Raw genomic sequence first — 23,049 nt, 5'->3', positions numbered from 1 at the left:
CTTACCAGTTCCATCCATCAGATAATTTATCGGCCTGTCACAGCTGTCACAGTTTTTTAAAATCCTCCCACCCACCCATCCACCCTTTTTTTGGGCAAGTCTGTTGAGCAACTGAACTGGGGAGAAAGGAACCGACAGTGTAAATCAGGCTTATTACTGAAATCTCTCGCTGTACATCATCCCTTTTGCCTCCTTGATAGACAGCTCTTCCCCAGAGGAGGACTACAAGACTGCCTGTCTGCTGCTGGTCTTTGTAGCCGTGTCTCTGCCAATCCTGGCCAACGATCCTTCTTCAGTTTACAGCACCGACACAGATGGTAAGACACAAGGTGCAGGCTTTCGGATTCCTCCCCGAACCTGCTCTGCTGACCCACTCGCTCGTGGATGCACACATACTCCGAAAAACAGTGATGCATGCCAAGTGTTGGTCATACTAACTGCAGGCGGTGGTAGCTCCTGGTTTAGCACTCCTTTTACTCAGCTGCTTGGCAGGCTGGCGGGAGCCCCGTTCTGCAGAGAAACAGGGTGCGTGATCCCCGTGTGCCCTGTTTCTCTGCAGAAACAGCAGTTCTTCAGGAAAAGAAGGGAAGTGTATGTGTTTCCTTTCCCAGCAGAATTACACACCAGACAGCCTGCCAAACGGCTATTTGCTGGGCTGTCGGAGCCCCATTCTGTTGGTAAACAAGGCACACGCTTCCTGGGGACCTTGTTTCCCTCTAGAATCACTGGGAGTTGTGTGGGGGGCGGGGCAGCAGGGACTGGGTATGGGCCGCTTGTTGCCCACCCTTGGTGTATAGGGATACGAAAGCCAATGTTCCCTCTCACACTCTCGTGACCATGACTCAGAACTCAGATGAGGCTATGTATGTGAAAGGGTAACACTATGACAATAGGCATCTGCTTGATTTTGAATGCCTGGGGTCACCAGAGGCAGGGAGCAGGTTTAACCCTGACTGTAGCTCTTTGCTTTTTCCCACTTAAGTGAGAGCTAGTATGGCATGGTGGTTAGAGTGCTGGACTAGGGCCAGAGAGACCTAGGTTCAAATCGCCACTCAGCCATGAAAGTCACTGGATGACCCTGGCCAGTCTTCTTCCTTCCTTCCTTCCTTTCTTTCTTTCTTTCTTTCTTTCTTTCTTTCTTTCTTGCATTTTTATCCTGACCTTTAGCAAAAAGGCTCCCAAGGCAGCTTACAAATACATTAAGACAGTTCCTGCCCGCAGGCTTAAAATCTAAAAAACAGATCACAGTGTAAAGTAGATTGCAAAGGAGGAGGAAAAAAAAGCCAGTTCCGGCACCGGATTCTTAGTTGCAAAGTTCAGCCAGTCATGGGCACAGTGGAAGGGCTGCTGCTTCTTCTTCTCAGTCTGATGGCTTGGCAGTGACCGTTGGGAGCAGGAGCAAAGGGGTCATTATCTCTCTGCCTAACCAGGAATGGTCCAGATGACTGTGTAGGGTTCTAAAATGTTGCCTTGGGGCCAAACTACATATTATGGTATGCATGTGTTTTGAAGTGTGTGCTTAGGACCTCTCTCTCTCTCTCTCTCTCCAGAAAAACCAGCCAATGGGGGGGAAGGGAAGGGGAAACTGGGACCTCAGCACAGGGGAAAGGGAAGCAGATAGTGCCTTCAGAAGCAAGGAGCAATTTCAAGGAGCAACTCTGAGCAGGAAAATGCAAGGGTGGGAGGGAAGGTCCTGATTGAGATCAGCCCTGCCCGTATCAGTTGCTTTTTCTGAAGGAAGAGGCTGGAGAGCTTGAAGCATGCTTTTACAAGTATGTGCTTAAGGTAGCATGTAGTTTGACCCTTGTTGTGTATTTATACTGGTGCAAATCCATTTCTGAGGTTTGCATTGCTTTGCATTGCAGGTCCAGGGCGTGCTCTTTGCACCTTGCTGCACTTTAGTTACATATGGGCAGCACAACAGGTATACCAGGAAGCTTCGGGGCCCATTTGGCAGAACAGCACAATTGCAGTTTTAATTTTGTGAGGCCGCTGAAAATTCCATGCAAGAGACCCCTACGCCAGAGGATTCCTCCCCTCACCCCCAGAAAAATAGCCATAGGACCCAGAAACATTTTCTGGGAGTCACATTGGAAGGAGGGAGAGATGGAGGCCTGAACATGCCAGAGAAGAGAGACCCTGTTGACAGTAGCGCATTTGGGTCTGTTTTCCTTCTATATGTGCTGCTGTCCTTTCGGCGATGCTTAACTGAGAGGGACCAAGTGCTTAGGCTCCATCAACTTCAGCAGCACAGTTGCCAGTCTTGAGGGCCAATATTTTTGGAGCCATTAGCTACCAAGCGCCTGAACTTTTATTTATTATTATTTATTTAAAACATTTCTTGGCTGCCTTTCAGGGCAGAAGTCCACCCAAGGCGGCTGACAGCAATAAAATACATAAAAACAGTTGAAATATTAAAAGCAATAAAAACATAATAAAATAGCAATAAGAACCACAATAAAAGCAAACAATAAAAGCAGCAATAACAGCAATAATAGCAATAATAGCAACAATAGCAATCATATCAAGCGAAGGCCACAGTAAACTAATATGTTTCCAGGGCCTTCTTGAAAGCCTGTGTGGTAAAAGTCCAAACTGGACTTGGAGGTCTGTGCCCAGCTGCCCTCCAATTAAGCTCTGGACATGTGGGTAAGATTCAACTCGAGTTTATTCGTGTACAATGAAGGCAGCTCTCTCAACCCAGAGGCAGCCCAGATCAACACTCACCAATTACATTTATAATCATAATGTGGCTAAATAAGTGACATCAGCCAAGCCTAGTGCACATGTCTGCTTATTATCAACTAAAGTTTTAGTTGATAATAAACACCACCCCCAGCTTCTTCTCAGAGCCATGCAACTTTTGCAAGGATGATGATTCTTAGGTCTGGGGTGAGTTGCTGTGGAGACAAGATAACTTATCTCTACTGTCCTAACAGTTTCTTCTTTTATAAGAAAGAAACAAATACAACAGTTATAGGCTTTTGAGGAATCTGCCACACAGGCATGAAAAAGGCAACCAACATGGCCTTGCCTTAGTTATTTTCCACACCTGCAATGACAGATCATGGCGGACCTCCGATGGCAACTTGTTCCAAAGGTGTGGGGCCACTGCAGAGAAGTGCACGTAAGAGATATACATGCTGACAGTCACAATTGTTTGTTTAAATCATTTGGAACTGGTCTGGGTATCTATGTCCCTCTCTTTTTGCCTGTAGGCTATAGCAACAACATCCATTGCCTCTCCAAAGCCATCATCCAGGTGTCAGCTGCCCTCTTCACCATTTACAACAAGAACATTGAGACCCACCTCAAGGAATTCCTGATGGTGAGTGAAGCTCTCAATTTTCTCTGCGTGATGCATGTGCTGTTTACCCACTGACATTTGGGGGCCTGTGGAGCTGGGTTTATCCTTGCACTCATTGTAAAAGAACCTTCGGCCTCCTTTTTAAAAAATGCAACGTTGCTTGTAAGCTGCAGCTTGTGTGGCCTTGTGGATAAAAGAAAAAAAGGCTATCCTAGAGGATGCTGGTTCAAATGTCATGTTGGCCATGAACTCTCAGCATGTAAGTCCCACTGAGTTCAGTGGTACTTAATCCTAGGTAAATTGGTCTAGGATTGCAGCCCCAGCAGCCCTTAGACAAGCTTCAACATCCTCATCTGCAATATGGAGTGGTGGTGGTGGTGATGATGATAGTACTGGACTACCTTGCAAGACCTATTGAAAGGCCTATTTTGATAATGTATGTGAAATGTTTTGAACATTGAACACCCTGTATAAATGCCCATTACTAACAACAAAGCTAGCGGAGATGACAGTATTCCAGCTGAGCTATTTAAGATCCTAAAAGATGATGCTGTTAAAGTGCTGCACTCAATATGCCAACAAATTTGGAACACTCGACAGTGGCCACGAGACTGGAAAAGGTCAGTTTACATTCCAATTCCAAAGAAGGGCAACGCCAAAGAGTGTTCAAACTATTGCACAATTGCGCTCATTTCAAATGCCAGCAAGGTGATGCTCAAAATCCTACAAGCTAGGCTTCAGCAGCATGTGAACCGAGAACTACCGGAAGTACAAGCTGGGTTTCGAAGAGGCAGAGGAACTAGAGATCAAATCGCCAACATTCGCTGGATCATGGAGAAAGCAAGAGAATTCCAGAAAAACGTCTATTTCTGCTTCATTGACTGCGCTAAAGCCTTTGGTTGTGTGGATCACAACAAACTGTGGCAAATTCTTAAAGAGATGGGAGTACCAGACCACCTTACCTGTCTCCTGAGAAACCTGTACGAGGGTCAAGAAGCAACAGTAAGAACCGGACATGGAACAACCGATTTTTTTGGACCGATTGGTCCAAAATTGGGAAAGGAGTACGACAAGGCTGTATATTGTCACCCTGCTTATTTAATTTATATGCAGAGTACATCATGAGAAACGCCGGGTTGGATGAATCACAGGTCGGAATTAAGATTGCCGGGAGAATGATCAACAACCTCAGATACGCAGACGATACCACCCTAATGGCAGAAAGCGAAGAGGATCTAAAGAGCCTCTTGTTGAGGGTGAAAGGGGAGAGTGCAAAAGCTGGTTTGAAACTCAACATTAAAAAAACTAAGATCATGGCATCTGGCCCCATCACTTCCTGGCATATGGAAGGGGAAGAAATGGAAGCAGTGACAGATTTTATTTTCTTGGGCTCCAAGATCACCGCAGACGGTGACTGTAGCCATGAAATTAAAAGACGCTTGCTCCTTGGGAGGAAAGCTATGGCAAACCTAGACAGCATAGTAAGAAGCAGAGACATCACCTTGCCAACAAAGGTTTGTCTAATCAAAGCTATGGTTTTCCCAGTAGCAACGTATGGCTGTGAGAGCTGGACTATAAGGAAGGCTGAGAGCCGAAGAATTGATGCTTTCGAACTGTGGTGCTGGAGAAGACTCCAGCACCCCTGGACTGCAAGGAGGTCAAATCAGTGAATCCTAAAGGAAATCAACCCTGAGGGCTCATTGGAAGGACAGATACTGAAGCTGAAGCTCAAATATTTTGGCCACCTAATGTGAAGAGAAAGGTCACTGGAAAAGACCCTGATGCTGGGAAAGACCGAAGGCAAAAGGAGAAGGGGACGGCAGAGGATGAGATGGCTAGATAGCATCACTGATGCAGTGAATATGGACTTGAGCATGCTCCGGGAGAGAGCGGAGGACTGGAAGGCCTGGCGTGCTATGGTCCATGGGGTCACGAAGAGTTGGACACGACTTAACGACTGAACAACAACAATAAAGAAAGCTGCAGCTCCTGTTCAACCTGGGAGCAGAGTGAAGTCAGTAGGAGGAGACGCAACAAGCCCGATAACCAGGGGGATAACGCCATTGAAAAAAGACCATTTTGTGGTCACAGTCTTTGCTTTTACTTGAGCCTATTTTTCTACTTTTACAGCACATTGCTGTGTGTGGTTCTTAAGCCTCACCATGTCTAATGAAGCTTACTCCTTAGTGACTGGGTTTGGATGACACGATAACCCACAATGGGTTAAATAAGCCACCATGGCTTATTTAACCCATCGTGGGTTATTGTGTCATCTGTTGGGAATGTTTTAATCCATGGTGGCTTATTTGGCCAAAATAAGCCACTCTGATAACCCACTATCTGCACTAAGAGTTATTTAACCCACCTTGGGTTATCATGTCGTCTGGCGCTCAGTGTGGCTTGTTCTGATTGCCGTCTGTTGTGGCCGCTCTGCTCCAGCCTACAAAGCTCTTTTTCCAAGATCTGACAAGCAGCCAAGGGACAACTGCAGCCAAACAAGCACAGCCTTCCCTGATACTGCACTACAGTTACAAAATGACAGCTTACCCCAAGTACAATGACAGCCTCGTGCTGTGCGCTACCCCACTACAATGAAGTTACACAGTGACAGGCTTCCCCGATTGCTACTTTGAAACTGTGCAATTTGGGAAATAGGGGAATAGGGAAAGAACTGCTCACTTTTCCATGAACAAGTATAGTTCCGCAATAATCCACTACAGCACCTGTAGGCTCCCCATGAAGGCACCCCACCTGTACAATTTCGCTCCATTCCAGCAAACTGTCAGGGAGCTATAGCTCCCATCCCCTTTTTCCTGTTATGTACCCTTTTCCATGAAGAAGCAAAATTGTGCAATTATCCGCTATAGCATCTGAAGGCTCCCCATAAAGGCACCCCACCTGTGCAATTTTGCCCCATTCCAGCAAACTCTCAGGAATTTATAGTTCTTACCCCCTTTTTCCTTCCCTGGTCACTTCATGAAGAAGCAAAACGGTGGTGGGAGGGGAGGGAAATGCACAATTGCTCTTTTGTGCAATTTTGCTTTTGCACAAAAGTGCTACAGTGAACAGAAGTGGCTCTGCCAGTAATGTGGGGGGTGAGTGTGTGAGAAATGCACTATAGTGCTCTAGAGAATTTGAGACAATAAAAGCTTCATGCCAGCAATGTGTGTGTGTGTGGCGCTTTTGCACAATTTCGCTTTAGATCTAAAGCACTATAGAGCTATAGCAAACAGAAGTGGCTCTGCCAGCAATGTCCTTCAAATGCGCAACTCCACTTTATTGTTGTCAATTTTGGACAATAAAGGCATCTATGCCAGCAATGGCTATGGGGGAAAATCTGCAATTGAGGGTTTATCCCAGTCCTGCAAACCCCCAAGGGTTTATTTGTGCCACCCCCTTTTAGTTCACCTGGGCTTGCCTCTCCTTTATGAGTAATCATGCAGGGTTTTGGTGGTGCATTGGGTGGCTCCCAACTAGGGGAGGCTGTGTCTGAAGTTTGGTCCCAATCCTGCAAACTTCCAGTGCTTTAGAGCCACCACTCCCTTGCTGGGGTGATGCTGGAAGCACTGAATTAAGCCTCTGTACTTCACCCCACACATCTCCCCTCTCATTGGGATATTGTGGAAAGTTACAACAGGTTGCTGCGATTTTGTCAGTGGGTGACAAAATGGGTCAGTGGGTGACACTGCCTGGGTGGGAGGACTGCAACGGGACAGGGGACGGGGGGATGACTCCGATTTTGCACTGTAGCTTAATAAGCTACTCACAGTAGCTTATTAGCCCACTCGTGTGGCGGGGCATCATGGACTACTTCAAAAATAAGCTACTGTAAGTAGCTTATTAAGCCACCATGGCTTAAATGATGTCCGAACGTGGCCAGTTAATGTGTTTAGGACTGTAGCCTTAACTGCACATCTGCTAAGGCTGAACTTAAAATCAGATTGAAGGATGTCTTTTATATAGCAAGTTCTTTCTCTGTTATCGGATTTAAAACGACATACCCTGGTATCACATGATAAAATGTGAGCATTGTTATGAATCCTGCTTGTTTGATTTTAAAAGACATTCCAGAAAGGAAGAGGTGGGCAGCATACCCAGTGGTGAGCAATGATGGGAGTTGTAGGCCAAAACATCTAGAGGCCAACAAGTCCCCCCCTCCCTAAGAAAGGGGAATATTCAGAATCTAAGGTTCCAGCAAAAGGCCTTCTGTTGTTCTGCACAAGTGCTTAAGAACATCCCATACAACTAAGGACATTGCATTTGTGATGCCAGTGGTATTGGAGGAACCCCCCAATCCAGCAACTATCTTTTTCATTGACCTTTTTATAAGGAGAAAACATCAAAATTTATTTCCTCACCCCTTTCCTTGCTTTTGCTATTGGACAATTTTACAGAAAATCAGATTTTTACCTGGTGGTGAAGCGAAATGGTTTCCTGAGAAAGTACCCTCTTTCTTATTTGCTGCAGAAAGACTGAGACAAATTTATGTGGACAAATATGTGGTGGACAGTTTCTTAAGGTTCTTTCATGTTCATTATTGAATTTTGTTAAAATGCGGTCATTTGCTGTTACAAAACCCACACACGTGTCTGCTTGTCGTGTGTTTGGGAAAAATCCATTGCCACTCACCCTCACATCTACAGGTTTCTTGAAACGTAAAAACAAACCCCCCTCCCCCCTCAGTTGAATGCATTCCAACATTGAGCTTGAATTGGGTTCTTCTCCTGGCACTGAATGCCCCTTTATTTGAACCCTTAGTGAAGGGTTGCAGGAACGTGCTCTGAAACGATCTTTCTTGTGCCCCAATACCTTCGCTCAAGAGTCTCCAGGGTTGGGCGTGCTCTTAGCCCACAAATCTCTGTTTTTTCACTAGGACAAGATTGCACGGGCCCTTTTCCTTTTGGCCTGCTCAACACCCCACTTGTACCTGGCCACAGACTCAAAGGTCTGCTTCCTCCTAATCCTTGGAAGGAAGTGTTGGTGCAACCCACTCTCAGAACCCGGCCTCCTATTGGCCAGCAGTGGAGCGCCTAGAATCCGAACTGCTGCTCGGCAGTCAAGTAGGCTCAAACAAGTAGGCAGAGAATTTACAGGAGTGACCAAATTATCCATTTAGGATTTTCTGAAATTGGCAGTCCCCCCCCCCGAGCTCCCAGGAGCAATGAGAAGGTAAATTAACTGTGCCTGCCATTTGCTGCTGGGCCGTCCACTGGGTTTAACTGCCCGTCTGCTCAACTGGGGACAGATCCCAGGGCCTTGCAAATCCTCCTCCTTTGCCAGACAGCTTTCTCCCTGCTAACATTTCAGAGACTGCTCACGTATCACATAGCTGTCTTGTCCAATGGCTGGCACTGCGAGAAGAGTCGATCCCGCTGGCTGTGAGTGATGGATAGAGGCACCACTAAGCATGATCACTTTCTTATTTCTGGCCTGTGGGAGTCAGCATGATTTATCTGTTGATTAGATGCAATGGCAGCTTGCGTTCCCACCATCATCACGCCAGGTGAAATGTTTCCTTGCAGCTCATTGTAAAGGAAATGCAATTGTTAGGCAGTCAGGTGCATTGCAGAGTTATTGAGCTGGAATCTGGGAGTAATGGTTGCTACCCTTTTTCCCCCCCAGCAGGCAGAAATTCAACAATTGTAGCTTTTTCCATGATATGGAGGTGCAGTGATGGGGAACGCTTTACCAGTTGAATTTCTGCCTGTTGTGCATCTGTTAAAGGCACAGGAGATCTACCAGGGCAAGAGTGGCAATCCATTCTTGGAAGGGATATTGTGGAGTCTGGAATGAGATGTGCACCTGCTGAGGCTGCCAACCAATTAAAGATGCCTTAGCTTTTAAGAGAGCTGATTAAATTTACATATTGCACAAAAGAAAGGTGCTTTCATGAGGATTCTGAAAAAAAGATGATGGTTTCTCTTCAGCACATAATAAGTCTTTTTCAAATGTTCTTTATTTAAAGGAAGGAAAGACATTTTAATTATTTTAATGACATTTGTGTGAAAAAGGCATATGTCTTGCCTCTCTTAGGCTAATGAGTTTGACTGCTGACTTCCTATTCTGCTGAAGTAGATAGTGCAGCCTTGTATTTAACAACTCGCCTGGTAACCATAGGCAACCGGTAATTCCATGCAGAGGAGTGGGAGGGCTGGCGGAGGACAGACGGATCACCCCATTTCCCCTCCACCAGCCTGCTTGGTTTCTATGCTAGCCACGGAGGATGGAAAGCCTCCACAACCAGCATGGAAATGCAGCAGCTTTGGAGTGGGGGGGGGGGGCACGGATGGAATGAATTGTCCCCTCTCTGCCAGCCCTCTTGGTAGAAGCCCCCCCCCCCCCGTTATTTAACTAGCCTAAGTGGCTAGCAGCATGTATTTCTAGGCTGGCCATGGTGAAGGGGATTTCCTTCTACTGGAAGTATGGAAAAGTAGGCAGCCTCTTCACAAGCTAGTACATTTTTTGCAGGCTAGTAACTTTTGTTGGCTTGTTTACAAGGCTGGGATAGTGTTGTGGTTCAGTTTTCCCAGTCAGCCAGTAGCAATTTTTAAACACATCAGCCAGTTTCATTTTGACAAAGGTAGGGCTATTACTAGGCACTCAAACGATTTGGGGCCCAGATCCAGAGGACTCAAATCTGCATAACATTTGCATGTGCTAATTCATATCTATATAAGCCAGTTTAGAAATAATTACTAGGACTTATTTAAATTTCACGGAAGGCAAAAGTAGCCATTTCATTTCTCATCCAAATCATGTCAAATAAAATAAATTCTTCAATTAATGTGCACTCTTGCCCGAATCATCCCAAATCAGTAACTCTTCTTCAATTACAATTAATTTGCAATGATGTGAAAAATGCAGAAAAAGTGAGTGGCTGGTATTTTTTTCAAGGACACCTAAAGATGGCACTTTTGCATCAAAATGGAGTTTCAGAAATCTGGGAGTACCAACTCAAAGCAAGTCAAGGGCAAATCAGGGGCACCCTGCATTAATTAGTGAATTAATTAGGGCACAATCCTATTTATGATTAGACTGAGAAGTCCTTTCTCTCCCAGCATTCCCCAGGCAGCATTGCCATCTAGGACTTTTTCTGTCTAAACATGATTAATTTCCCAATTCCCATGCAGATCCTGCTCCAAAATGTAAACAATTCCCCTTCAGTTAGTTACCCCATTCATCAGTCATCCTTACCTCCATGAATTACATTCAAAATAAAATAAAATAAAGTGGCAGACAATTCGGGGGGGGCAGGGTGGAGTTTCAAAGTGCGTTGGGAAGAGACATACATAGCACTTTACTACAGCAGTAACCAATATAATTGAGCATCTTTTCTTAGGGATGTTATCACTGTGTGCAATTTTGCCCTGACATTTCCTTTTTTTTAAAGCAATAAACAATAACAGAATGCTGCAAACCTGAGTGAAACACTGGGAAGGGGGGCAGCAAGGGAGGCTGAGTAGCCCTTTTCTCCACCCAAAATCCCTCCCTCCCAAATTGCTTTTCTTTCCGTAGGGGATATAAGGGGAGGAAAGCAGCTTGGGGCAGGCAATCCTGAGCAGGATAACAGTTCAAGGGTTAAACACCTCATCCTCACCCTTCTGGCCTGCCGCCTTTGATTGTAGCCTTCCCAGCTGGGTTTCATTTTGAACAAACTGGGGCACAGTTGCACGCAGCTGGGTATCACAAAAGATTTCTTCCCCAGGCTCTGTATTTCTTTATTTAAGTAAGGGTGCTTTTTGGAGCACAGTCTTTCCATGCAAGAGTCTGTTCCCCCAAACCTAATGACTTTCCTAACTTAACCAGTGTGCTTTTTCAACCTGCAGTCTAAATTCTTGATTAATCGCACCAGTTAAGTCTTGCCGCTCTAGCCACTGTCATCTGTAGGAGAATTGACTTGAGTTCTTATGTCTCTCCCTTGTCTTCCCAGCTGGCCTCTGTTAGCCTTCTGCAGCTGGGGCAAGAAGTCGACCGGATGAAAGCCAAGAACAGGGAGTCCATCTCACTACTCATACAGTTGGTAAGTGTCATATAGGGCTAGAGGTTTGGATGGGTGTTACTTGTATAATGCAGTTGAATTGAATGAGGGCCACATTAGAACACTTCTACACTTTGTCAGTCCCAGGTCCTTTAGAGTTCAAAGAGAGACAGACCCATAGCCAGGAGGAGACCCACTCTGGCCTATTTTTCGTCTTCCCATTCCTTTTCTCCTTTGTATCTTGTCTATTAGATTGAGCCTGGGGGAGTGACTGTCTTACCTTTTAATCTCTGTATATAACCTACTTCATCCTCCTTTTGAGCCAAACAGAGTTTTCTTTTTAATGATATTATTGAGAGGCTTCTGTGCTGATCAGACTGGTTCCCCAGTAATTCCCTCCTTTGGCCAGAGCTGGGTGATAGCACACAGGCTGAATGCTGGTTTGGTAATCCTTATGTCCCTGATTCAAGGACCCACAGCAGGTTCAAGTCATCACATATTTTTTTCAGTACACAGTCCATGGGTAGATGAGTGCTATTGTATTCTTGTGCTGTGGGCTTCCCATTGAGGCATCTGGTTGGCCGCTGTGGAAACAGAAAGCGGTCTGATCAAGCACGGCTCTAATTAGGTTCTTATTTTTTGCATGGGATAATTACATGTTGTGTGCATTCTGCTGCGTGGTCAGACTGTATAAGCACCTGTTTAAGGCTGCAATCCTAAACATGCTACTAGTGAGTAAATCCCATGGAACTTAGAGTGACCTACTTGTAAGTAAAAGTGCCTAGGACTGTGCACTAAGCCATGTATTTTGAGAGTAGCCTATGGATCAATGAAAGTGGTGTAATTAAATCAGATGAATGGGGGAATACAAAACTGTGGCACCCTGAAACTGCTGGCATATTTAATGCCCACCCCTGCTGCAAAATAATGTACCTTCGATCATTGCATGCAATGATCTGCATGCAGGTTTCAGAAGTGCTTTCCATGTATGAAACGAGTGAAGTGGCCCTTGAGTGTGTAAAAGTGTTGGACTTGGGAGAACTAGGACTGAATCCTAGTTTGGCAGTCAATTTACCTTGGGCAAATTGCCACTGCTCAGTCCCCTCTTTCCTCCTCTTTAAAGTGCAATTCATAATCGCCAAACACACAGATGTTGTGAGGAACAATGAGGGCTAACCTAGACACTACCTTAAATGTGTAGCATGCTGGTGATCTTCACTGGGTTTTTTTAAACCTTGAAGTAAGTGCATGGAGCCTGGATCTGGATTGGGACCACACAGAACCCAGATCTGGATTAGGATCAACCATGCATCTGTAGGGGAGATTTAAACCTTCTCATGCAGCCATCCCCCCACCCCCAGTTCATCTTGCCTCCCTGCATGGGGGTGAAAAAAGTGTATTGGCACCGATGGAGGTCTTTTTTCTTTTGTTTTTTAGCCCCCTTAGGGATGGGATGTAGAGGGGAAAAGTGGATGTGTGGGGAGGTTTAAATCTCCCCTACCCCTGCATGGTGATCCCAATCCAGATCTGGGTCCTGCGTGCTTTCAAGGTCAAAGAAATGGTGAGGATCAGCTGCATGCTGTGTATTTAATGTAGTATCTAGTTTAGCCCTGTGGTATGGATTGGTTTTGTTTTTTTAAAAAAAATACTTTATGCACAAACTATGTTATATAAACATTAACTATTACCAGAAGTCCCTCTACTTGTGGACTTCAGTCCAAAACTGGAAGACAGATGTAACGTTTTTAGAGCTTTGGGGCCTCTGTGGAAGCATTTTCATCACATTCAGTCCAAAAGTACCTATGTCCATCCAGGGTGGGGAAAAACAGTGGTACAAGTTTTAAGCAGGAGCTGGCTATGCAAAATGCGAAGTTCCACTCCATCCCACTGGTGTTACAAGAAACCATCACTACCATTCAATTTGCTGGTTGCATGTCTGTCATTTCAATAGTAAAAGGATGGCCAAGGGCCACCCAGGCTGAGTTCTGTTTTTATATTATGTCTGTCTTCACCCCGCCGTGAGGAGTGCAAGATGAGTATTTTCTTGATGGAAGCTATTTTATTGGGCTTCAGGGAGTCATCAGGATGTACAAATAGGGTGCCAGAAGCAGATGGATCAGACAGTTCTCTAGGCTGCCTTCTACAGCTTGTGTGGAGGGGCTACCCTGGGATGAGGCGGCTGATTCAGGGCTTGCCACGCTTCCGGATGGCCTTAGGGGGCTGGCTAGGAAAGCACTTTGATTTTCCTCTTGCTCAACTCAAAGATTCTCTCAAAGGAGCAGTTGTAATAGACAGACAAAATGCAGCAGTGCTGTTAGTGTCCAAAACATTTTAAATGAAATATTCATAGGGCAGAAGAGATTACAATACCCAAGTAGAAATCCACAGTACCTATCCTAGAATTAGCCCTGCAACCTCCCCATCCACTTCTGCTTCTCATATGGAGAGTCCCCACAGCTTGCTTCTCCTAGTTCATCATCACCCTCTCAGGGGTATATGTGTGTGTTGTATGGAAACTGCTTTCCCCCATAATGCTCACAGCACACCCTGCTTGAAACCATCCAGTTGAAACATGATGTCCCCCTTGGTGCAAATTTCTGATGTTTTTCTGTCTTGCCTTCCCAACACACAAAATTACTTTTTAAAATGTTCATGAATAGCAAAGAAAGGGCGGAGGGCTTGGTGATATAGGGGAGTTTGAGAGGTGGGCCCAGGTGTTGTGTGTGACTCTGGGTAGCAGTGCCCTCTTGGACACTGGAAGCCAGGCTTCACACGGAGGAGAGGGGACAAGCTGATACTATAGCTGGATGGGGGACTCCAGTGGAGATGAAGGAGCAGGAGTGGATATATGCACCACAAATGTACCAGGGGAGGAGACAGCTAATATGGCTCAGGCAAGTGAGCCAAGCCACATGGCATGGGGGAGAGGAAAGTGGCTGCTGGATGCAAGAGGTTCAGGAACTTGGCCGGGGGACTTGCGGGAGTGGAGAACAGGGGGACCAGTCAACATTTTAATTGGCCAGGGTATTTTTTTTTGTGCTGCAAGCTGGCTGCACTGATGTAGCTCTTTCCTGAGTGAAGGGCAATGGAAGGAGGGGTGGGTTGCATTAACAACGAGGCCAAACATCGTTGCCTCCTCTTGGTTTCAGGATGATTGGCCCGGGCATCCTGGTCTGGTGAAGAGAGCTCCCCTAGAAGCACAAGAGGCCACATATCAGTACCCGAAGCAGCTCGGGTGATGCATCTCCATTAGGAGCTCCCATGGCAGCGGGAGATGGTTATTGATTCTTCCGTTGATGGGAGGAGACGGCTCAGCAAGGGAGGGCCTGGATTCCCGTCTGGGATTGATATTCGCTGGGCGAACAGCTTCTGCAGCAAAGCAATTTAAATGCAAATGTTTCAGTCTGGAGTGTGCGAATTTGCTGCCCGGCCTGGTGTTCACTTGCTGCTCCAATTGGAGGGGTGGGATGGAGAGACACCACCTTAGGCAGAACCTAAGGTGCCTTGGAGCTGCTTGCGGGATGAAGAGGGGCAAGCCACTTGTGTGGCTTCTGCTGATAGCCAAGACAAGCTGAAAACACAGGTGGCTTGCAGGCCAACAGGGTGTTGGTTCATGATCCGCCTCAAGTCAGAGAAAGGATTCCTCAGACCCCTCTGTGACCTCTTCAATACTGAACCACCATGGGAGGCTGTGGAACTCTTTCTTGGAGATTTTCACAAAAAGGCCAAAGCAAGCTTTGCCAGGGTTGTTTCTTGAAGCTCCGGAATTGTCAAAGAAACAGGTTTCACAACCCAGTGAGACTGCAGAACGTACAAGTTTTAAAGACGGTTAGAGTGGTTTGGGACAGGCTTTGCTTGGCTGTCACCTCTGAAATCAAACAGGTTTTGGAACCACATTTTAACCTCCCCCCCCCCCCTGCTTACCAGAGGCAAAAGCGAGATGAGCGTGCATACCGCAAGAATCCCTCTTTCAACCTGCCTTCTTCTGGAAATTATAATATAACTTCAAGCAGAGTCCTGAACTGACCTGAGTGCTGAAACTGGATATTTTCTACACCCAGTATGCATAACCTTGACATATATGCCACATAACCAAGCACACACTTTCCCTACCTAACATCGTTGCCTGCGTGTCTCTTTCAGCTTGTGGAGGAGTCCCCCTTCTTGACCACGGACATGCTGGAGACCTGCTTCCCTTACGTGCTACTCCGAAATGCTTACCGCGAAGTCTCCAGAAGCTCTGCCCTGAGCCGGCTGCCTGCACACTGACAACCTTTTCCTTCACCTGTCATTCAAAGGGGGCATGAGCTGAAGTTGCCCATCAGCGCATAAATGCAGAACTCTCTTATGGAGGCTTCGCAGGGGAGAGGGTAGATAGTTAGACCAAGTGTCTCCCGTGTGTGCCTTAGTTCACTGTCTAATGTTGTTGCAACAATGTTAAGAGTGATCCATTTCTTAGTTGTTCAGCCCCGAAACCGAGGATCTTGCCTTGGCAAGTATAATTGCTTGTTCACAAAGCTGGGCGGTGGCAGCTACCCCCTAATTCGTATCACCCTTCCGTGATGGTTATCCGCTTCTCTTAGGATGCTTATTAGCAGAGGCTACAGGCTCTGTCATTTACAGCTTTTTAAAAAATCAGCCATTACATTTGTTTTGACAACCTTAGGACCCCATCCAATCTGGGGCTGCCCAGTGCCATCACCATTGGCTTAACCCTTTAAGGCACAATCCTATGCAAGTTTAGACAGGAAAAAGTCCTACAACTCCCAGCATGCTAGGCATTGTAGGACCTTTTTCTGTCTAAACATGCATAGGATTGCACCCTTAGTTATCACCCCCTACCTACAGAAACGAAGCCTATGTATGTGTAAAAGACATTTGCGCACATTCTTCCACCTTTCCTTTGCTTCAGTCTTCCCCTATGTCAAGATTTAGATTGTAAGCTCCTTAGGGCAGGGACCTAACTTTTTTTTTTTTTTTTTAATAAAAAGCTTATGTGACTGCAAACGAAGTGCCATAAGCACCAATAAGCACTAGTAATCAGTAACAATAATAATCACTCCTGGCAACGAAACACCTCCCCACCCCCAATTTCCTAGTCCACACCACATATACCACCATTTTAAGTAGGTTTTACTATCATCTTTTCCCTTTGAAAAACAATCTGGAAATTCTACCTGTAAGAAGGCTAGGAAATCACCTACAGAGATTTTCACTCTGCTGCTTTTTCCATTGTGTGCGCAATTATTTTTCACAGGGCACCGTTCAATGGCTACAAGGTGATAATAGGGCCAGGCCAAGAAAGAAGAGGGAAGAGGGTAAGTGTGGCTGATAGGTGTGTGTGTGCGCGTATGTATAGCAGGGCTTATGCTGGTGCCATGCTGAGTGCATCATAAAGGGGGGTGGGGTAGAGTCACTTATCAACTAAACCACTCTGGGTGGTTGTGTAACTTAGAATAATAGGTTTTTAGAGTTGGAAGTTACTTTAGAGGTCATCTAGTCCAACCTGATTCCTTTGGGCAACAATGAACTGTGGTCCCTGCTTACACCGTCATGCCTTTTTGTTCTGAAGTGTCCTGGCCTCGTTGGACTGGCATCTCCTTTTATCATATATACTTACTTTTGCAGTGGACAAATAAGCGGAAAAGGTGTTGTGTATAACTTGAAAATGCATTTCAATTACTTTGCCTTGAACCAACATCAAAACAAAACAAAACACTAACACATTTGCTGTGCGCCTCCTAGGGTTTTACATGTAAACAGTTATGACAAATCCCTGACAGCCACTCCATCTAAGAAAAGGCAGCTTCAGAAGGGGATGATTTGAAGCAGAGAAGCAGCAGGAAAGGGGCACTTAACCCTTTTTCTGCCTACCTCTTTTCTGCTGCAGTGCCCCTTCCACAAGCTGCCTTCCCCTCTTATATGCCAGTAGATTCCTGTTTGCCTTGGCCTTGTTCAGATGTAAACCTAAACCAGGGTTATGAGACCAAGCTACAATGAACCTCAGGCTCCTGCATACAACCTACCCCCTACCCCCTAGCATATGGCTGCAAGGGCAGCTTAGAAGCATTCACTTCCATTTTAGATTAACCTCCATTTGTCATGATGTCCAATCCCAGAGGGAATGTGGTTATCTGATTTGTTGAAACAACCCTACCTCAAACCATAGCTTGTGAAGCTGGCTTGCTTTCACTAACCATAGTTAAGGTTAGGGTTTGGACTGCACTTAAGGATTCATCACACGAGGCTGAAAGCCGGCATCCTTACTGGGGCTTTCTGCTTCGGATTCTTTGCAGGATTAAGGTCAGCTCCTTTACATGGGTGGACATGTGCTTTGAATCGAGGACTTCTTTTCTTGGCAAGTTTTATATGTTTCATTCTCCAGCCACTAGATGGTGCTGTGATTATAGTGCAATGGTGTCATTACATATAGCCAATAGATCAGATTAATGTCCCTTATTGTGTAATCTCCAATTTTTTAAAAAATGGGATAATGGTCATAAACCGTGGGAGGGGCCCTGGAGGTTGATGATGTCATGTAAAGGACCTGCAAACTTCCATGAGCAACCAATCTTGATCGTGTGATATAAGCCCCATGTGGAGAAGCTCTTAATTTAAAAAGGAAGGAGAAGCTCTGATCACACAGCCACACAGTAGGGAGAGAGGAAAGGTGTGCATGTGTGTGTAAGCCTGAGGCTCACTGTGGCTTACTCTCATAACGTTAAACCATGGTCTAGTGTTATATCCACATGCAGCCATTTTCGAAGAACATAGGAGGAGCCATGCTGGATAGGACCAAGCACCCCAAATGTTTTAATTTTTCCTCTGGGGGTGGGGGATGTTCCAGCCCCTTGATCAGCTTGGGTGTCCTTTCTCTATACTGCAAGATCTTTGGAACAATGCCCTCACTCCTACCAGCACTGGAGGTCCCAGCAGTTTGTAGCCTGGCCTTCAGTGTGAGCAAGGAAGAGGGTTCTAGGCTCTGAGTAAAACCCAGGCATTCTGTTCTAGCCCCCCTGATTGGATTACCCTGATTAGCCCCTCCTACTGGAGCACTGCTAGGATGGAACCAGCTCCTAATGAGCCCCGCTGATCAAAAACCAGCAGCAGCAAGTATCATAATGGCATTCTGTCCACTTGTGATTCAGCCCCGAAAGTATATTATTGTGCTGGGGGAGACACAGAAAAGAGCAATGATTAACTTTCCTTATGAAGACAGGTTTAAAGCATCAGTGTTTTTTAGGTTAGAAAACAAGGATTGAGGGAGGAACAGGAGAGAGCTTTATAAATTAAAGGATGGTATGGAGAAAATGTAGGGGGAAGTGAACTGCTCCCTTTCAAAATACTAAAACTTGGGGATAGAGGCTTAAATTGATAAGGCATCACATTTTTAGTGATGGAGAGAAGAAAGCACTTCTGTAAACAGTGCATGATGAACTAGTCAGCTCATTATGCCAGATATTTGCACTGGCTACTAGTACCTTTTTAAAAAAAAGATTAGACAGACACTTGACCTACCAGCCGCTGAACATGATAGCCTGCAGTGCAACCTCCATGTTCAAAGATCACATGTCTCTAACTCCTAGATGATGGATCTGAATAGCACCTGTGTCCTGCTTGTGAACCTTCCTTTGGTATCTGGTTGGCCATTGGAGGAAGACAAGATGTGGATCTTTGGTCCAACTTGGGATGTGCTCATCTTCAGAGGGCTTCATCTGAGCCTTGAATACCCCAGAAGACTAGCTGGAGACTGGTGAAACTGATAGCAGGAACTGGAGGCTATTGGTTATGTTGGGAGCAGGTCCTCAGCAGAGCCTGTGACAAAAGAGGGGAAAAGAAGAGCAATTATTTGGTTCCACCTTCTTAAGGAGGAGGCCAGACACACCCTTCAATGGCTTTTCTTCCTTCCCATCCCAAGCAGTTGAGGACGGGAGAAGTTTCTTCCACAGGCTTAGCAACCATATTGTTATGGTTCAGAGCAGCCAGGAGGAGCCATTAAACGTGAGTTATAAACCTGCCTATCCAAAGCTGACTCATTCCTGACAAACTCCAGGCAGTCGAGAAGAGACAGACTTGACGCACACAAAGACATCAGCAAGACCCTTCTGACCATACGGATATCAACGGGGGTCTGTTTAGGATGGGAATTGCAGTAGCCTCAGGATCCATGCCCAGCTCTGTGAATGCTCCTCCATGCTAAGTGGAAGTAAGTGCTTACCGCTACAATTGTGTACCTACTGTCCTGGAAGTAAGACCCACTGAACTCGCTTTTGAGTAGACATGTATAGGATTGCGCTGCAAATCTCTTAAAAGAGGCACTTGGATCAAAGGGCTCCAGTTTATTGGTAGAAAACGCTCCCCTTTGGGTGATTGTTTCTCAGGGGTACAGCACTCTGTACATGTTTAGATGTCCTTGAGACTATCCAGGACTGAGGTCTGGGGCAGCGAGAACAAGGTCTAAGGCTAAGGAAAGGAAAGGTTCCTCCTGTGCAAGCACTGAGTCATTGCTGACTCCTAGAGGGACACCGTCTTCGCTGGCATTTTCATGGCAGATTATAGTGGGGTGGTTCACCATTGCCTTCCCCAGTCGTGACTACCTTTCTCCCAGCAAGCTGGGTACTCATTTTACCGACTTTGGAAGAATGGAAGGCTGAGTCGACCTGAGCCAGCTACCCAAGACCCGGCTTCCGCTGGGATCGAACTCAGGCCGTGGGGAGAGTTTCGGTTGCAATACTGCCGCCTACCACTCTGCACCACACGAGGCTAACCTGAGTCTCAAATCCAGTTGGCGGCACAGTAGTCTCCTCCCACAGCAACAGTCCAAACTAAAAATGGATTGGCCCTGATTCCATCAAGCTCTCACCCTTCCATGAGTTCCAAAACAAAATTTCTACAGTGGAAGTAACAAAATGGATGGCCATAGGCCTGCAGTAATTCCTTAGGCGTAGGGAGCAAAGGATGATGGGAATCCAATCTTCCTGGTATTACAGTAACTCTCGAGGGCAGGGGTAAGCAACTTGGTGCCCTCCAGATGTTTTGACCTATAGCTCCCATCAGCCCTTGCCAGCATAGCCAGTGGTGAGGAATCATGGGATTTGAAGCCCAAAACGTCTGGGAGGGCTACAAGTTGCTCACCCCTGCTCTATGGGTTGTTGAATAAGACAGCATAGAAGCTGCTCTTCTGCTCTGTGGTAGCTCCCTTCTTGCTCCAAAGGGCTCATCCAACTGGTTTGCCAATAGCTGAAGCTGCAATGTTGCCTTCTTACTACATATGCAGTTGTGGGCTCCTTCACACTGAGCTTTTATCCTGCGATTGAGATTGTTCCTTCATGGAAGTTTGCGGGCTATTTACGTGAGGCCATAAACCTCCAGGGCATCTCCTGCACAAAATGCCCTTTGTTCCATTTTTAAATAGATCACAGATAATGAGCTAATTGCCCTGTTGTGTTCCGCTTCAGTTTCCTCCTTGAAAAGAGTTAAAGCAGGAAGAAGAGGAGCAAGATCAATGATAGATAATGGAAGACTCAGCTACGGGAAGAAGGGGAGGGGGGAAGGGAAGCGCGTGTAAAGGGAGTCAGTTGTGATCCTGCATTTAAAACGGAAGCAGAAAGCCCTGTTTTAAATGCAGGATTTTAGGCTGGTGTAGAGATGCCCTGTTACACACGTTCTCCCCATCTCTCTTGGCCGTGACTCCTGTGCCATGAACATGATCAATGGGCAAAAGATCCTGTAGGCATCTCCATACTGTGTAAACTATACCTGTGGAATTCCTGCCCATCAAGCCCTGGAATCCTGCCGGTGTGGGGGAGGAAAACAGACCTATGTACATCAAGAAGGTTTGTGGCAGCACAAAAAATAGCTTCTGATGTAAGTGAATTAATGAGATGATCTACCTGCCCTGAGATGTGAGCTGCCATGGCAGGCCAAGAAAAAGAGGGATCAACGCTAGCAAAGTGCAACTGATGATGCACACACACACACAGGCTTTTGTTGTAAGTGTTCATTTCCAGGCACTCAAGCAGAAGATCATATATTCTTTTGAAAGATGGCAAGCAGTACTTCACGGCCTTCAGATATGCCAAGACACCATTATATTGAAATACATTAAAAAGGAAATTTACAGTTAAATCTCTTTCCGGTGGAACACTAGCTTGGACTTCAGACAGTTTTGCCTTCTGCATAAGCAGAGTCATTGCAATGCTGCCTGATCTTGTTAAAGGTGTTCCTCCTTCCCCCCAGAAAATAAATGAATGGCCCCTGACCATGCTAGATACTCCAAGCCTGACAAATTAGGAATACCATGATAACAATGCCCTGAAAGAGGTGAAGTTGCTGATGGTCTTCTGGGAACAGGGGCTTAATCCAGGTACTGTTCTGCCCCCTAACGGATCAGCATTGATCATCTCTTGGCAGGGGTGTGCTCAGTCCAGGTAGCCCTACCTATCCTATCATAAATCAGAAGTGCATTTCTGACAACAGCATTGTGTAGTGGTTAGAGTGTCAGATTAGGACTGGGGAGATCTGGGGTCAAACCCCCACTCAGCCACAAAGCTCAATGAAGGCTAAACAACACACTACATTAAATGCATAGTGTGTAGGTAATCCTAATGTTTTAGTGTAAGTGCATGGGCTCCTGATTTGGATTGGGACCACTGTCTGTGAGCAAGGGGAGTTTTTAAAACAGGATCACCTGCATGCTGTACATTTAACCTGGCATGTAGTTTAGCCCTGAGTGACCTTGAGCCACTCTCCAACTCTCACCCAAACCTACCTCCCAGGGTTGTTGTGAGGATAAGATAGGAGAGGACCATGTATGCCACCTTAGACTCCTGGGAGGAAAGACAGGATATAAATGTAACAAAATAAATCCTGGCCCATTGGGCATGGATGGTAGGGAGCTACAGGACTGAATTAGAAAACAACAGGCCTGAACTGGCTTGAGCCAAGACAAAAGTATGACAGGGTGACAACTCTAGTACCCTGGAAATGGGTAATTTCTTTTAAAAGTAATAATAAATATTAGTTATGTCTTAATTAAGTTCATCTGGAAAGCGTGCCCTCTGACCTGGAAGTACTTTCCCTTGTCCCACGTGTACAGATGATAAGTAGTCACTCAGTGGTGAGGGAAATATATTTCTCCACATGCAGAGAGGCACTCTTTGTTATTACTTCAGATGCTCTGGGGCTGAGCCTGGGCATTAGGTGGTAAAAAAATTGATGAGAAAGCCTATATTAGGTGTGGCTTGGCTCAAAAGTCTTCGGTGTGTTCTCAGACATTAATTAAACTATAAGGCTGATTGCAGGGATCAGCAACTGGAGGCTTCAGGGCCCAGTACAGCCCTCTGAGGAGTACCATCTGCTCTTCCCCCTAGTTGCCAAACCAGAGGCAAGAGTAGGTGTGTGGGAAGAGATAGGCTGTGGCAATGGAGCTTCCTGGCAAGTCCACTTTGTGGGGTGGGCAGCACGGATCTAGCCAAGTAAGCCAACCGTCCTCCATCCCGGCCTTCCTCAACTTTGTGACCTCCGGTTGTTTTGGACTACAACTCCCAGCATTCCTGTCCATTGGCTAGGCTGGCTGGGGGTGATAGGAATTGAAGTCCAAAACATCTAGAAAGCACCAAGTTGGGGAAGACAGCTCCATCCCTTCCTCAGGGATGACCCACCTCCTGTAAAACTAGTTGTCCTCTCTTTCGCCCAGATGGTCTCTTCTCCTGCAGCATCGGGCATCCTCTTTCAGTAAATGTCACTCCACCTGTAATATTGA

At 46.0% G+C, this 23,049-nt stretch overlaps 1 protein-coding gene across 2 annotated transcripts in view; it reads left to right on the top strand.

Annotated features, from left to right (window-relative positions):
- NCKAP1L (NCK associated protein 1 like) overlaps positions 1–16,323 on the top strand; it is an 84,376-nt gene extending 68,053 nt beyond the window's left edge. The window contains exons 28-31 of one of the 2 annotated variants that reach the window (XM_084836520.1): positions 201–317; positions 3,219–3,328; positions 11,238–11,327; positions 15,429–16,323. In XM_084836520.1, the coding sequence (XP_084692646.1) occupies positions 201–317; positions 3,219–3,328; positions 11,238–11,327; positions 15,429–15,554 (443 nt within the window). In that variant the 3' untranslated portion in view covers positions 15,555–16,323. The remainder of the gene's footprint in view (positions 1–200; positions 318–3,218; positions 3,329–11,237; positions 11,328–15,428) is intronic. The other variant, XM_084836521.1, reaches the window with a different exon arrangement.
- Positions 16,324–23,049: the final 6,726 nt, after the last annotated feature.

Source organism: Heloderma suspectum, chromosome 2 (assembly GCF_057233095.1).
Source record: "Heloderma suspectum isolate Gila_16-S chromosome 2, 16-S_ref, whole genome shotgun sequence".
Classification (NCBI taxonomy): Eukaryota; Metazoa; Chordata; class Lepidosauria; order Squamata; family Helodermatidae; genus Heloderma; species Heloderma suspectum.
Note: the sequence above shows the minus strand (reverse complement) of the source record. Positions and strands in the feature narration are given on the sequence as shown.